The 16,691-nt window shown below is 39.2% G+C and overlaps 1 protein-coding gene across 1 annotated transcript; it reads left to right on the forward strand.

Annotated features, from left to right (window-relative positions):
• The first annotated feature begins 13,677 nt into the window (after positions 1 to 13,677).
• Positions 13,678 to 15,667, forward strand: LOC112166530 (protein NUCLEAR FUSION DEFECTIVE 4). The gene has a single exon (XM_024303399.2). The coding sequence runs from the start codon at positions 13,901 to 13,903 to the stop codon at positions 15,575 to 15,577; it is 1,677 nt and encodes a 558-aa protein (XP_024159167.1). The 5' UTR covers positions 13,678 to 13,900; the 3' UTR covers positions 15,578 to 15,667.
• Positions 15,668 to 16,691: the final 1,024 nt, after the last annotated feature.

The following is a 16,691-nucleotide window of genomic DNA, read 5'->3' on the forward strand; positions in this document are numbered from 1 at the left end:
AGACTGATATTAGTAGGACTGAAGCTGGATTTCAATCCCAATTGGAGGCAAGTGATGCAGTGAGAAAGTCTCTTGTGGAGGACTTTCAATCCCTTCAACAAAAGTACCAAGAGAGATGTGATAAAGTTGAGGAACTAAAAATTGAAAAGGCTTGTTTGTTATATGAACTCGAGCAAATGAAAGCTAAGGCTGGATGTGATTCTTCAAGTGGTGAAAAGTTGGAAAATATTCTAATGATTGGTAAAAAATTTGGAGATAAACATGGCCTGGGATATGATGCTGAAAGTTCATCCAAAGGAGAGCATGTCACCAAGTTTGTAAAAAGCTCTGATCATTCCTCATCACAATTTACTTTCCCTGTGCTTGAAGAACCAAGACCAATGTTGAAAAATTTCGTGCCCGTGTGTCATCATTGTGGAAAGCGAGGACATATAAGACCGAGGTGCAATCAACTAAGAAAAAATTCTTGGAGTGACAAGAAGCCACTCATGAACAAAAAGAAAGAATATCTTCAAGAAAAGCTGGAATTTCTTTTGAAAGAAGTAAACAAGATAGCAAGATTTGTTTCAGTTCCATTCTCACCTATGCCCAAGATGAAGCAAGTCTGGATACGAAAAGAGCCTCATCTTTCTAAGCTTCCACATACAGGTAAGTGAACTCCTCCAATATGTGCTTGTGAAAAATATATTCTTGGTTGCCAATAGCATGATTTTTCCGTCATAAGCACATATAGGGGGAGTAGTGTCTTTCTGTTTACATTAGTTTTCTTATTGCTAATATGTTCTGGTTTGTTAGGACTGAATATGCTTTTCAATCCTAAGATCTTAGTAGCTTGTGTTTATTTCTGCATTTTTCTATAAGGATGTTCTTTTCTCTTTTTGGGTTTTGTTTTTGTAGGGACTTTATTTCAAAAAAAAGAAGGGAAAAACTGAAGTGTATGCTTTGATTTTATATCATACCATATCATGCCTCACAGGTATTTTTGGTTGAGAGTGTTGAGTTGCAGGATTAATTCATGAATGGTTGGATGCTCAATTTCCAAAGAAAGCTAGGTTGCCGAAGTTTAAAACAAAAAATTGGTCTGGAACTTTGGCATCAACAACTCAATATGCCTTGGTAAGTTGACAGGTAAGGTTAATAATATGAACATATCATGTGGTGTTTTCAATGGTGCTGAAAAAAGTTCTCTTGCACTTGAGTTCATGTTAAATGAATGCCGACTTTCAATGCCTTTGGATTAAGTATGTATTGACAATCTCAAGTGATTCACTAGAATTTGTGATCTAAGTTGGTTCCTAGTTTTTAACTTTTGCTTGTAGCAGCTGTGTGTTTGTATGTAGTATAGATTTGATTATTGTTGTCCTTATTTAGTTTCGAGTTACTTGATTATCTGCATATTCGTTGCATTTTCTGCATTTAGGATTCCAGGTTTATTTCAATCCTAGTTTAGGATGCGTGTTCTGTTGCAATCCTAACATGTGCATTGTAGTACATTATCACCTCAAGAGCAACTCATGAACTGAGATTTAGTTACATTACTTGCCCTTCTCTTGTAGTGATATGTTCTTGCTTTTTGAGTGTTTAAAGGTCCAGAATTAAACCCTATTCTTCCCCCCCCCCCCTTCTTGTGTTTACGGCAACTAAAGCCTTGCTTTGTCTCTTGCACTTGCACACCTAAGATGTTGAGTAGGGTATGCAGACCGAGTTATCACTCTTGTAATAGCACCAGTTGTTCTTTAAGGAGACATCCAGTCTACCACCAAATGTAGATGGGACACCTGCCTTGTAAAGCTAGAGTGTTTCAGGTCGAAACGGTGGTGGTCTAGGCAAGTCAGGCTATCTCCAAATGTAGATGGGACACCTGCCTTGTAAAGCTAGTGTGTTTCAGGTCGAAACGGGGATGGTTTGACTCATGATCTTTCTGTTAAAATAAAAAGGAAAGCGGGGGGTCGCAACAAAAAAAATGTATATTAGTTGCTCAACGCTCATTGCGCCCTCATAGATCATGTCTCCATTTATATGTATATAGTGCCTCTTCGTGATACTCTCTCTAAAGCCTCTGATGATCTGGGTTCACTTTTCAGCATAGCACTTTTAGTACCCTAACTCAATTTGGTTTTGAAATAAATAATGTTCGTTACTGAGACCTGCTCTCTTTCAAATCTGCTAGTTGATGCTCTCGAGAAGTGTTCATGTTGATGTTATCTTGGAAAAGCTCTGCTTGATTGCTCTGTGTGTGGTAATGGTCTATCTCATGCATCATCTCTGCTTGGTTCTTCTTAATTGTGTCTGCTACAAAGTGCAGGTTACCTTGGTTCAAACATATACACTATTCTTCTTGATCTTTTGAAATTTGTCATAACATACTGATATTCAAGAGTGTTTGAAGGTTCAATTCTATTGCAGGATCATTTTGATATTTTATTCCTAACCCCCTGATTAATGTTTGTTTCCGCTGCTACCAATACACAATATGCTTTGGTCCCTTTGTGAAATCTTAAGCACAATATGCATTGGTCCCTTTGTCCTTTCCAGGCAAAAAGGGGGAGAGATTGGAAGTTTAATGTTCTTAATGTTCCATATGCTTATGCTTACATTACTTCAACCATTCTTGTTCTTCACGGGTGTTATGTTTCTTGTGTACAGATTACAATTCGGAAGTTCATATTTCTTAGGTCATGGTCAACTATTGTGTATGATTAAATGTATCTGTTGTTTTGCCTAGGAAATGCCAAAGGGGGAGATTGTTAGTGCAATGTTTATTTTGATTGGCATTTCCTAAGCGCAACAACCAAGAGTCATGTTTCTTGTAATAGCTTTCTTCTCTTGGATCCTTGAAAGAATGGAATGCTTCAAGCTTCATGTACCACTCTCATCAATCAGGTATGTCTTGCATACATGTGCATGCATGTAAAGTGGTTAGGACTGAACTTGCCTTTGAATCCTATTGTAGGATGCGAAAATCTTTTCAATCCTAATGTACTGATATGAGAATTTTTGGAAGGTTTTATCCAAACCATTCAAACTTTCTTCATTTGATTTATGGGCTTTTCCTTTCAAACGTCTGATTTTAATCCATGGATAAAAACCTCTTTTGAAAAGCCTTTCCGTAGTAGAAACCCTAGGAGACCCTAGTTCATTCATATCTTATATATATATATATATATATATATATATATATATATATTATATGTGTGTGTTTTTCACGTTGTTAGGGCTTGTGCACCAGAACAGAAAACATATTACTGCTACATTAATAAAGTTCTTTCTAATCTTTCATCCTCAGAAAGTATTGAGCCAAAATTGTTGTTGAGAATTCTTCATGAGTTATTCCTTGTTTAGCTCTTGAAGGATTATCAAATCTCAAACTTTTTCTATCAAAAAGTTTTCTTGTTTTATGCTTCATGTGTGTTGGTAGTTCATGCATGATTTGTGCCTTGAGGTGATTAACAACCGAGGTAAGAGTTGTGCCATCTTAAGATTGACAAAGGAGAACAAGGTCGTTGATTTGGAAGTAGCAAAGACGAGGAGACACCGCTGCCCACTAGATTGGTTCTAGTAGATGAGTTGTGTAAGATCTTTATGTACTTTCATATTCATATAGTGGATTATTCACCGGCATAGTGCCCGCAGTTGTTTACCTCTTTGGAGGGTTTTACTGCGTCAACAGATCTTGTGTTATGTGTGATGAGTTTACTTTGAATGATTTGGCTAATTGAGTAAAGCATAATATCGTTAGACTTATTAAGATTGATCTGCAGTTTCGTTTAGGATTCAAGTTGTGTTGCTATCCTGTATTAGGATGCGAACTGGCCTGCACTCCTAAGACTGATTTCTAAGTTGACATATTGATAAGTTGCGTTAGTTGGGAAATACATATCCATTCTGTAATTACAATTGTCCAGCCTTCGGAATCCACATGATGTTCGTCGGAAACCAAAGAAAAGCACCACTGAAGGAAGCTGCCGAAGCCCAGTCCCTGGATGAGATCTCCTTCGACAAACTTCCTTGAATTTGCAGACGGCCGCCACTGCCAAGCACACCATCACCACCACTTTGGGAAGTGACAAAAAGAAGAAGGAACAGGCTAAAGCCCGTGAGAGGCTCCATGAGATGGAGCAGGTACAGGGACGACGAGGGGACGCCGTTTCCCAAATCCTAGCAGAGCTAGGTCATGATATGAAGAGATAATGCATTTTGAGGAATATAGAAAGTTACATATGAGAATAGTGGGAAATTATCTAGAGATGATGGTAGTAGGAAATTATCTATATACATATAGGGTTAATGGAAAAATACATGCAGATAGGTAGTTATCAAATTTTTTTCTTAATTTTAATTGTTTTATCAGTATTTTTTTACTTACTGTAATAACCTTGAAATATTAAAAATTATTTGAAACTAATTTATGGGGTGAGAGTCTTTATGTCTTTTCACGCCCACCTTGACTAATAAAGTGAGTTATTTTAATAATAGTATAGATTAATGTACCAATAGATTAAGTAGACTATATTTCAATTCAGAAGTAAATTAGTTTGGGACCACTCTACTTATGTATTGAACTAGTCTACTTTTTTATCAAACTAAATCTACTTGATTTATAAATACATTGTTAGACCATAGATATGTATCGTTGTGGTTTACCACAAACTCTTTATCTACCCATAGATGGTAGAGGGAGGATATGTAATGGTCATTTCTAGCATGAGTATTAATATATATACATGGTATTCTTCAAATAAATAAATAAATAAATAAAGAATTTTCTTACAAGTATATATAGATTAAAAAAGGAGGGCAGGAAACACAAAAAAATTAAAGGATTAATTTTAGTTCACCCCCCTAACTTGACTCAACTCTCAATTTCACTTTTTTACCCCCTGAACTTTCCAATTTTTGCCTTCCATGCCCCTCGTCTCATTTTCCATCCAAATTGGACGTTAAGTTCGATAATGGGACCCACTTTGAGGGCTAAAATAGTCATTTCATGACAAAAAAAAAAACAAAAACCCCTCTCTCTTTCACGTTCGAGGGTTTCTCTCTCTTTCACGTTCGAGGGTTTCTCTCTCTTCACCAATCCCTCTCTCTCTCTCCCCCCCCCCCCCCCCCCCCCCCCCCATATTTTACCAATTCACTGGAATAACAACAATCTAATTCACCAATCTTAGCAAGGTTCTGATTCACAGCGAGCACACAACATAGCAACCAATTTCAGTCCAAAATGGCGATACCCATAACAGATTCCTCACAATTCCAACTCCCTCAAAATTAAACTCGACTCACACAAAACCAAGATAATCTGATTTTAACCAAACCAACCAACTCAGTTCATTAACAATGTAACAACAGTCAAAATTCACCAAAACCAGATGTAACTCAACTCACCTTATTTTGATCTCGGAACCAAACGTTTTCCAGAAACTTGAATGACGATGAACTGAGGATTCAACAACACCCACCTAGAAATTTCCAGACTTTAGCTCTCAATCGAAGTTAGGCCTTGTCCAGAGAAGTAGTCGAACCAGAAACCAAGCCCAGAAAGGCCGGGGAAGTCGCTGGCATCGAAGCCGAGAGGAACCCATAAACGAAATTGTCAAAACTCGATCAAATTCAAAATCTAATTGTACAGGGATGAGGAGATGAGATTTCATACCAAATGCAACCCAGAAGGTGGCCGGAGTAGCCGGAACTGGTGGAAATCGCCAGAGAAGTCTCGGAGATTCCAGTCGTTGATTCTCCGTTCACCGTCGATGCATGTACGATCCGAGACCGTAGGGACGTAGGCGACGGTGAGACAAGGCTATTGCCGGTGGTCCGCCTCGGAGAGGTGGCCAGAGGACAGAGTTATGGTTGGAGTTCTTCCTCGGGTCGTCAACGCGTTTTCGGATCTAAAGCTTCGAGCTTCTCTCGTGTCTTCTAGATCGACCACACTTTCAGTAGGAGGTGGCCGGACGGTGGAGAACCACTGGGTTGCCGTCGCTGGTCAAGGCTAGGGTGCAGAAGAGAGAGAGAGAGAGGAGAAATGGCTGGTCGAGGCTAGGGAGCAAGAGAGAGAGAGAGAGAGAGAGAGATGGTTTTAGGGAGAAAGTCGAATCTCTTTCTCTTTTTTTTCTTTTTTTTTTGAGTCATAAAATGACCATTTTAGCCTTCGAAATGGGCCATATTATCGGATTTAACGTCCAATTTGGACGGAAAATGAGACGAAGGGCACGGAAGACAAAAATTAGAAAGTTCGGGGGGTAAAAAAGTGAAATTGAGAGTTGAGAGGGTGAAATGATGACACCCTCAAACCTCAGGGGGATAAACTGAAATTAATCCAAAATTAAATTAGAAAATTTCCATATGGATTTGGTGTAGCTTTCATGCCAATCTCATTTCCCTGGCCGCATCACGAAGTTTTGGCAGATGCATTCTTTGCCTATGAAAATGCAGTCTAGAAATGGATGAATGCGACTTAGAAAACAACATAATCCCACTCCACAAATCTAAAGATCATTCTACATAAAAGAACTTAAAATATTACAATTGAGGACTTCAACAAACCTAGTTAGTTTAATTTTACATATGTTAATCAACTATGCAATAAGATGTTGGAGGAAACAAAAAATTTATTTATTAATTTTTTTTTTTGAATCGAGGGAGGTTAGTTAAATTTATATTTCGGCAAGCATTACCAGAAAGGACACACCCCATAAGGGCCGATACAAGTTCTAGAAATGGCTGCACCTCATTCGCAGCCCCAAACTCCCCCAAATCACTGCCCCCAAATTACCCCAAACCAACTTCCACCAAACCTACCTTTGCATCCGTCCTTTTCAATGAGCCTCCTCTGCCCTTTTCAGTTGACGACCTACCGACCCCTTTTCTGGAAGAGGGTTTGGTTTTTGTACGAATCTCTGAGCCCTCCTTCCAACGGGGGCTAGAGAGTTGCAAAACCAACCTGGTAGGTAGAGTCCTCCTTTCCCACAAACACGGTCCTTTGAAAACTCATGATCTTGCTACCCAATTGCGAGCTTCTTGGCCATAAATTGTCAATTGGACCAGTGCTCCTCTCAAAAAGGGTTTCTTTATGTTGAGGTTCCAATTGGTTGAAGATATGCAATGCATATGGTCCTTGGGTTCTATCAATATTCATAATGGTATTCTCAGATTCATCAAATGGACGCTGAATTTTTCACTTGCTACATATCAAAACTCTTTTGCCCAAGTCTGGGTAAGGTTCTAGGACCTGAATGAAGCATATTGGGATCAACAAATCTGTTTGAAATTGCACGGGGTGTGGGGACTCCCATTAAACTGGATCCAAGAACTCGGGATCGTTTTGTCGGACTATATGCAAGGGTGTTAATTGATGTGAGTTTCTCCAGACCCCTTTTGACTTATCACGTATCATCCGTGATCTTGGTGACACAATTGTCACTGGAGTAGATTATGAAACTGAACATAACGTATGTTTATCTTGTGGGAATATTGGACATGCTGCTTTGAAATGCAGAGTTCTTAAGGCCAAGGTGCAACCCCATGTGTCTAGTGAGACTCAGTCCACAACGCCTTCGACCTTGAACTGGGGCAGATCATTATCTCTGTCCAGGCGACGCTGACGGTCGCGCAAGATTGAAAACCATGCTTCACCTAGTAAGCAGCCAATTTTGGATGTTGGACCTTCTAAAAATGCTACAGCTCTAGTTACTATGGTCCAGGATGTTACTGTGCCACTTCCTCAGGTTGAGTTAGAACCCTTAGCTGAAGCAGCTCCAAACATACAAGGGGAATAAGATGCTTCTTCCTCTTTGTTGAGTGTTCCGCCGGGCTTTCAAAAATTGCAGCCTCAGTTAGAGGTAGTAGACTACAATTCCATCTCCTCTTCAACCGGTACAAAAGCTATCGAGGAACTTCCTTCTATTGAAGATATTACAAATCTGGAAGATAAGGAAGAAGGAGAATTCACTCCAGTTGTTTCTAAGAAGACTAAAAAGCTTCAAAACCTCTCTACAAAAGTGAAAGGCAAGCCCACTAATCGTAAACCTTCGACAGTACGTCCCGTCCTGAACAAGGGGGCCAAACACAAGCATCTTTGATGAATGTGTTATACTGGAATGCCCGTGATCTTGCGAACGAAGACACATAACAGGCCTTAAAGAAGCTGGTATGTGAAAATAATCCTTTAGTGGTATGTCTTTCGGAACCTTTTGTATCACCTGATGCCATTCCAATTTCATTTTGGCGTACTATAAATTTACACATGTGTGCTACTAATAACCGGGGTGAACAAGACCCCAATCTTTGGTTCCTTTGTCATGTTGATCTCAAGCCTATTCTTTTGTCCTCCACGGATCAACAAATTACTCTGTTGAGAAGTCAAAGGGGTTCAAATTTTACTGTCCAAAAAGAAATAAAAGGATTGTGGAGTCCCACAGAGCTACATTTTATGATGAACTCTTTGATAACAATGCAGGAAAAGATCTTGAAATAGATATGGAACCTTCTCAGGTAGATAATGATATTGAAATTTTTTTATTTATTAGGATTGCAGCAACTTATCAATCTTAAATCAGGATTACAGTGACAATTCAGTATAAGACAATGAATTGTTTTTGGATCTTGTTCCAGAAAATCAACATACTGAAATTGTAGCACATCAAGCTATAATGCAATGTAAGAAATTGTTGAAAATATCAGTACAGTACGTCACAAATGCATAATATGAACAAGTTGTGAATGATTCAATGCAAATGCCACAAAATGAGAAGCAAGTTGAAATGAATGCAGTACCAATTACAGAAGAGTCATAGCCTATAGCTTAGAGAAAACCTATAAGAGCTAGAAAATCTGCTATACCAGATAATTACAAGCTATATCTAACCATTGAGGAAACTGATTTGGGAGATGAAGATGATCCAACCTCAGTTGCATAAGTCATGCAGTCCATGAATAGTGCAAAATAGAGATTGACAATGGAAGATGAGATTCACAACATGTCACAAAATGGAGTATGGACTCTAGTTAATAAGCCATGTGATTCCAAGCCTATTGAATGCAAATGGGTGTTTAAAACAAAAAGGGATGTAGATGGAAGAATACAAAGATATAAAGCCAGATTAGTGGCTAAATGATATAATTAAAAGGAAGGGATTAATTATAATGAGATTTTCTCTCAAGTCTCAACTAAAGATGCATTTAGAATAATCATCGCCCTAGTTGTACACTTTGATCTTGAGCTACACCAAATGGATGTCAAGACTGCATTTTTAGATGGTAACTTGCATGAAGAAATATATATGCTGCAACCAGATGGTTTTACAAAAGATGATGGAAAGGTATGCAAGCTTAGAAAATCAATATATAGTCTTAAGCAAGGTTCTAGGCAATAGTATCTAAAGTTGATAAGATAATCATTCAATTTGGTTTTCTGAAAAATAAACTAGATGAGTGCATTTATCTTAAGACCAGTGGGAGCAATTTTATTTTGCTTATTTTATATGTTGATGACATCTGAAATCTAGAGCAAGCCCTAACTAGGGTTATTGCTCCTCCAAACGAATGCTCATGTGCAAACGGTTGATTTTGGCCTTAAGATCATCATCAAGGCCCTAACTAGGTTGATTCTTTAGCGTTTGCCACTTTGGGTGGCGGCTTATTTGCTGTTCCTAAGCCTCTGAAGATGGTGGTGATCAGAGAACTTGAGGGTGCAAATTCTTACCCTAGCAGTGCTCTATCAGGTCAACGTCGGGCACAAAAGAAGGTGCTTGAGTCTTTTCCGAAAATACCAAGGCTCAATTTTTAGGTGGCGCATTCCAAACTTGATGCTATTAACATGGATCTAGCTATTGTTCCCAATGATGTATATGCTTCTAAGAAGCGCAGAAGATCTAGAGGAACTAAAAATAAAGCTAAGGAGAACAAAGTTGTGGTGGAGTCAGTGAAGGTGTCTCTAAAAAAATGCAAGGTCAAAGGTACTGAGAAAGCTGGAGGACTGGATGAAATTGGTCTCTTTACCTTCACTTTTTCAAGAAAGTCGAGCTTCTCCTCCTCCTCAAGGGGGAAGGAGATTGTCATTGCTTAGGTTCTAAGGTTGTGTTGTTTTTTGCTTGGAAAAGCTCTTTTATGAGCCTTTTTAGAAATATTAGTTACTTTCATGCCACAATGCATGTACGTGGAGGTAGTTAATAGAATAGATTTCCTTCGAGGGTGAAGAGATTTTGCTCAGCATTAGACTTGGTTGAGCGTTAATTTGTAATAGGTAGTCTTTTCTATTCTAGCCTTTTAGTTTTTTGAATCGAAGGAGGTCAGTCAAATTTATATTTTAGCAAGCAGTACCAAAAAATAACACACCCTATAAGGGTAGACAAAAAGAGTCGTCGTTTAGGACATACAAAGAACCTATACTAAGAAGACAGAGCCTCACACTCCCGGGTACACCCACCTTTTAAGGACAATCAAGCATCTTTATTCTAACATGACCTAGAAACTCAAAAGCAAATAAAGTAAAAGTTACAAGTGAGCGACTCAATCTTGCGACCTAAGGGGAAATTAAACATTACTATTTGAGGGCTACACCTGCATCCCCTAAAGTTCCATCATCTGCATGCAGTTCCTCCATAATTTCAGTCTCAGGATTCTTGCATGGCTCCTTCTCCGCAGAAGCTTGAACCACACGATCAAAGAGGCCCACAAAACAGTTCAAGGCCCAAGTAGCCCAATCAGATGGAGTAGGAGAAGAAGCAGCGGTACCTCTGCACCAACCTCCACCACTTCCATCTCCACTGCCATTGCTGCCAGTATCGTCTCCGTCTTTAGCAGCCAAGCCACTGTCGTAAGCACCAGTACCAAAATTAAGACTAATGTCACCGCCGGCCCGCAAGCCGTTGTTGCAACAATCACCTCCGCTACCTCAACGAACTCCACAAGCAAAGGCGCTGGTACCGCTATCCAAATCTACCACTCAAACAGACCTTGACTAGACGCAACCCACCCTAACCTCCGGCATCATCGGTGCGATCCAGCCTCCAGGACTACTATCAACAAACGATCCAGCAAGAAGCACCACCACCTCTATGGAAAATCAATCGATCCAACATACCTACAAAACCCTCAACATAGCAGCCAAAAGGAAATCCAATTTGAGGATCTGATCGGACACGACCAATCTGATCTGCCTTAACCAATCCAGACCCGGTTCACTTCTCTTCCACCACCTAGAGGCCAGCCACTCAAACAAGGCATCGTCACAGATGGACGTGCCTCTCTTGAATCCGGTCAAAATCGACCTTGAAAGAATCACAGCTCCGCCACTACCAAGCGCAGCACACACAACAAGAGGAAACAATCCAATTATGGGGATAGCTATAGAATTTGAGAATTTTATCGAATATGGAAAACAACGAGAAACCCTAACATAGCAGCTAAGTCAATGACGAAAGCTAAAAGAAAAGTACTTAGCAATTTCCTAGCCTTTTAGTTTGTTTGAGAGTCTACAAAGAGAACTGTTTTAATATAATGAACTGTTAAAAAACAATATTTGCTCTAGTAGTACTATTGGGAGTCTACAAATCTAATTTCCGAACAAAAAGAAAAAAAAGAAGAAGGGGGACTACAAACCTGACTTTTTTTTTTTTTTTCTGAGACGAAAACCTGTGATCATTCTTCATCACTCAATTGGAGAATATACCAACCCAACATGAAAGATATCTTTCGATTGCGTAGGTCCAACAATAGCGTAGCACTTACAGGTGGGCATTTTACAATTTTATAAGACTTCGAAATATCATCAGTTTTGTCATAATTGGACTGCGTACTTCCTCATTTGGTCCTCATCCTCATGTGAAAAAGTTAGCATAGCCTCCAAATCCATGTGAAAAATTGATGCTAAAAAGCTAACAGCCAAACTGAAAAATTAAAATTAGAGGCTTTAATTGCCAAAATTTTCATCGCCCTGCATATTTTCATGTGGGATTCATGTAGCTTTCATGCCAATCTCATTTCCGTAGCCGCATGATTATGTTTTAGCGCATGCATCCTTTGCTTATGATAATGTGGTTTGAAATGGTTGAATGTGACTTAAAAATTAAAAACCATGATCTCAAGTCCACAAATGTTACAAAGGCCGGAATTGATTATGCTACTTTAAGATCGAGATAGGTTCAAAACAGTTTAAAATAATACTTGATGAATCTTAATAATTAGTTAATTTACACAAGTTGAATCAAGTAGTGGTGAGATGTTTGAGGAAACCAAAGTTAAATTTTTTACAATTTGTTTTTGATATTGCAAATTCAATCAATATGAGATCATAAGAAGTTGATTAAAAAGCATTGCAGCCTTCCCAAGTTAAATTAAAATGTTGCAGTATCTGGTTCTCTGTTTATGGTCATCAACAATCGAGTTAGTCAACTGAAAAATGGGAAATTTTTGAATACATACAGGGCGTATCCTATTAACAGGTTAGAATATCGATCATCAATTTTCTCATTAGTGGCTACCTTGTCATTTTGTTCTAATTAAAATGTGAAAAAGATAGCAAAACCTCCGATTCATGATAATATGGCCCTTAATATAGGTTTTTGACATTTCCTCTGATTTGGTTTAGACCATATAGAGATATGCCATCCATTTTTGTTTTTCTCTGTTTAACTTTCTTTTCTTTTCATCTATACTTTACACTTTTGTATGTTATCTTGCTGAGATTTTGGTCTAGCTCCTCTTGTTATGTATCTTTTTATGGATTATTAAGAAATTCAGGTATGAGCACTGAGAGTTAGCTCTTACATCGCTTTCTTAAAAAAAAAAAAAAAAAAAAAAATCTTAATGATTTCCATTTGGATAATTATGTCTCAATTTAATTGAATCTTAGCCTATTATTATTCTTCTTTTTGAGAAAAATATATTAAGTGTATTGATGAGATAGGTAATAGTTAAAGAATACAAAGGAAATGATCACAACAAGGATAAAAGTACCTTGTCACGGGGTGATAGTTAGGAAAAAAGTTGAAACCTACTACAACTAAGTCTGTTGTCTGAAACTCTCTCTCATGAGAAACCAACTCCACAAAGTTCAACACAAAGTAACTAAAGACGAACCCTCGATCAAATATGGTTGACCCTGGTTAGCAAAACAAATCAGTTGTCAGGATTCAGAACGATAAAAGGTGGTCTCGTTAAAATCTTGCCGAGATAAAATTTAGTGAGATAAATCTCCGAACTAGGAAAAGACTACTACGAAGAACAGAAACCTTGCAAAAGTTACATGAAAAAGTTGTGCAAAACATGCAGGTTGGGCTGCAATAGGGAATGGTTCGTGATAGAAAAATGTCACCATTGCAAGAGTAGGCGCATCAACGGACAATATCACAAGTTCCTCATTCAGTGTTGTAATCGTTGCCCACATACAACCAAACGACTTCGTATTAGCAAAGGGAAAAACAAAACCAAATGACCTTGCTAAACTGAAAATTTTCATTTTTTGCACAAATGAGATCCATGATATTTGGATAATGAAGTGAAAGCTCAAAAGGGTCTTGCTCAATTTCCTAGTGAGTACCAAGTCTATCCCACAATCAACCATTAGAGATCTTAAGCAGCCAACAGGATCACACTAATGAAGCACTTAATAATCTTTTAAATCACACTTCCATTGGGTTCTGATAACCAAGACCGTTAAACAAAGACTAGCACCAAAAAACAAAACCCCAAACTTGTTCCTCACAAGACCTCTAGGCTTATTTATATACCACACCCTTTGGCCTTGAGCTGTATTCAAATACCACTGCATGTTAGCTCAGTCTGCCCAAACACTCGAGTCAATCCTTTCGGCTACTTGTTTATATATCCACACCAATCCAAAAGCGCATCTTCACCTGTTGCTTTTCTCCCTTCCAGAAAACCAAACTCTTTCCGGCTAGCCATGGCCAAAATGAGCAGCTCTAAACCTAGTGAGTCGCTCCAGTTTGCAGTGCAAGTGGTTCAAGGAAGATGGTTCACAATGTTTGCATCCTTTCTCATCATGGCCGGAGCCGGAGCCACTTATCTGTTCGGAGTCTACTCCAAGCAGATCAAGTCCACTCTCGGCTACGACCAATCCACCCTCAACTTGCTCGGCTTCTTCAAAGACCTCGGCGCCAACGTCGGAGTCCTCTCCGGCTTAATAGGTGAAGTAACTCCAACTTGGTTCGTTCTCCTAGTCGGCTCCGCCATGAATTTCACCGGCTACTTCATGATCTGGCTTGCCGTCACCGGTAAAATAGCCAAACCCAAAGTCTGGCAGATGTGCATGTACATTTGTATTGGAGCAAATTCTCAGAACTTTGCAAATACCGGAGCTCTTGTCACTTGTGTCAAGAACTTCCCGGAAAGCAGAGGTGTAATGCTTGGTCTGTTGAAGGGTTTTACTGGGCTTAGTGGAGCCATGTTTAATCAGATTTACTTGGCAGTTTATGGAAACGATTCGAAATCGTTGGTTCTACTCATTGCTTGGCTCCCTGCTGCTCTTTCTGTAGTGTTTGTGTACACCATTCGTCCAATGAAAGTTGTTAGGCAACCAAATGAGCTCAGAGTCTTTTACCATTTCCTCTACATCTCTATTGCTCTTGCTTTGTTTCTCATGGTTATGACCATAATGCAGAAACAGATTGCTTTCTCCCAAGCTGCCTATGCCGGAAGCGTCGCTGTGGTTTGTGTGTTTCTCTTTCTCCCTCTTGGAATTGCAATTAGAGAAGAGCTGCTCCTCTGGAACCTCAAGAAACAACCAGTCGATCCTCCGACGGAGGTAGCGGTTCAGAAACCAGAAGCAACTGAGCAACCAAAAACAGAGAAAACAGAGACGCCCTGTTTTGCTGAGATATGCAACAAGCCACCAAGAGGAGAAGACTACACAATTTTACAAGCCCTCCTTAGCGTAGACATGCTCATTCTCTTCATTGCAACGCTATGTGGTCTCGGGTCAAGCTTGACGGCCGTAGACAATTTGGGGCAAATCGGTGAGTCTCTCGGATACCCAACAAAGACAATAAGCTCTTTTGTATCACTAGTGAGCATATGGAACTACTTTGGTAGGGTCTTTTCCGGGTTTGTCTCGGAAAGCCTATTAGTAAAGTGGAAAATGCCCAGACCACTCATGATGACTCTTGTGCTTCTTCTATCAAGTGTCGGCTACCTCCTCATTGCATTTCCGGCCCCTGGTTCAGTTTATGTGGCATCAGTGATCATTGGGTTTTCTTTTGGTGCCCAACTACCGTTGCTTTTCGCCATCATTTCCGAGCTGTTTGGGCTCAAGTACTACTCCACATTGTTCAATTGTGGACAGTTAGCGAGTCCTCTCGGGTCTTACATTCTCAATGTGAAGGTCACCGGGATGCTCTATGATCGAGAGGCGTTGAAGGATTTGGCAAGGAAAGGGATGACAAGGTCTTCGGTGAAGGAGCTGATTTGTATTGGGAGTCGGTGTTATAGGCTGTCTTTCTCAATTTTAGCTGCTGTCACATTCTTTGGTGCTCTTGTTTCACTGGTTCTGGTGATTAGGACGAGGGAGTTCTACAAGAGTGATATATATAAGAAGTTTAGAGAGGAATCAGAAGATTTATAGGTTTGACTAATTTGCAAACCAGAATTAAAGACCATTTGTAAGTTTTACTCGGAATATATATGAGCATATGTTCAAATATGTCCACATGCATTCTCCAGTGAAGTTGAAACCATTCAGATTAAAAAGTACTGTAGGGTCCGTGATTGTATAATTCTTGACTTAAAGTTCCAAAACTGCATAATTAAAGAACCTAAGAAGGTTTATAACATTCTAATTGTAAAATCTGTGTGAAAATGACCATTCTAGAAATCGACGCGAGAAAAATTTGTTCAGAGGGCATACTCCGAAATGGTGACGAAATAGTTGTGAAGGGACTATCAAGATGTTCTTCGCAAGGAAGAGAAAAATCTAAGAATGAGATGGTATATATAATATATTGGTAGCCATGCTTAAAAAAAGAAAAAGAAAAAAATCTGGTTTCGCTATTGAGATTTTTGTACGAACAAGAAAAAGGAAAGATGTTTGCTATCAGGTTTGTACCTTGAACTACTTCTGATAGTCTTATCAGATTGAGATCATGATGCAGCTCGTGATGGGAATTAACTCACAACCTCAAATCCCAACTTCCAATTATGTCACCAGAACAAAACCAATATGATGAATAAGGAAAACGAGATAAAATCTAAACCTTGTTGATTCTCAAGGTGAGAATAGCCAAGGATTTAGAGTGTCTATGCCTCGTTGATTCCTACAGAATGGCAGAGTTGATAGAGCTAGTTGTGAGAAGGTTCTCAATTTTTTTTTTTTTTTTAATAAAGGGCTGGTGCAGCTGCTCTCAAGCCTTAATTAATGAAACTGTCAAATATAAAGGGGGGGACATTAAGCCTAAACCCCTGATTACAATAAGCATCTAGAATACATCCCAGATAATATCAGGAGTCTCTATCAAATACATGTATTCAAACAAGCACCAATTAGCAAAGAGTGCACGATTGGCTACTCCATTTGCTTTGACATAGCGGTAACATACCGGAAAGATAACTCGATTACAACGAAGCATAATTACCCAAATCACAACTTTCCTACTATGTTGCCGCCGGAGATAAAACCCGACGACACTGAGTTTCATCCTGCCACTAGGAGGTTGCGACCATTTAATCAGAATTGATCGCCG

Source organism: Rosa chinensis, chromosome 5 (assembly GCF_002994745.2).
Source record: "Rosa chinensis cultivar Old Blush chromosome 5, RchiOBHm-V2, whole genome shotgun sequence".
Taxonomy (NCBI): Eukaryota; Viridiplantae; Streptophyta; class Magnoliopsida; order Rosales; family Rosaceae; genus Rosa; species Rosa chinensis.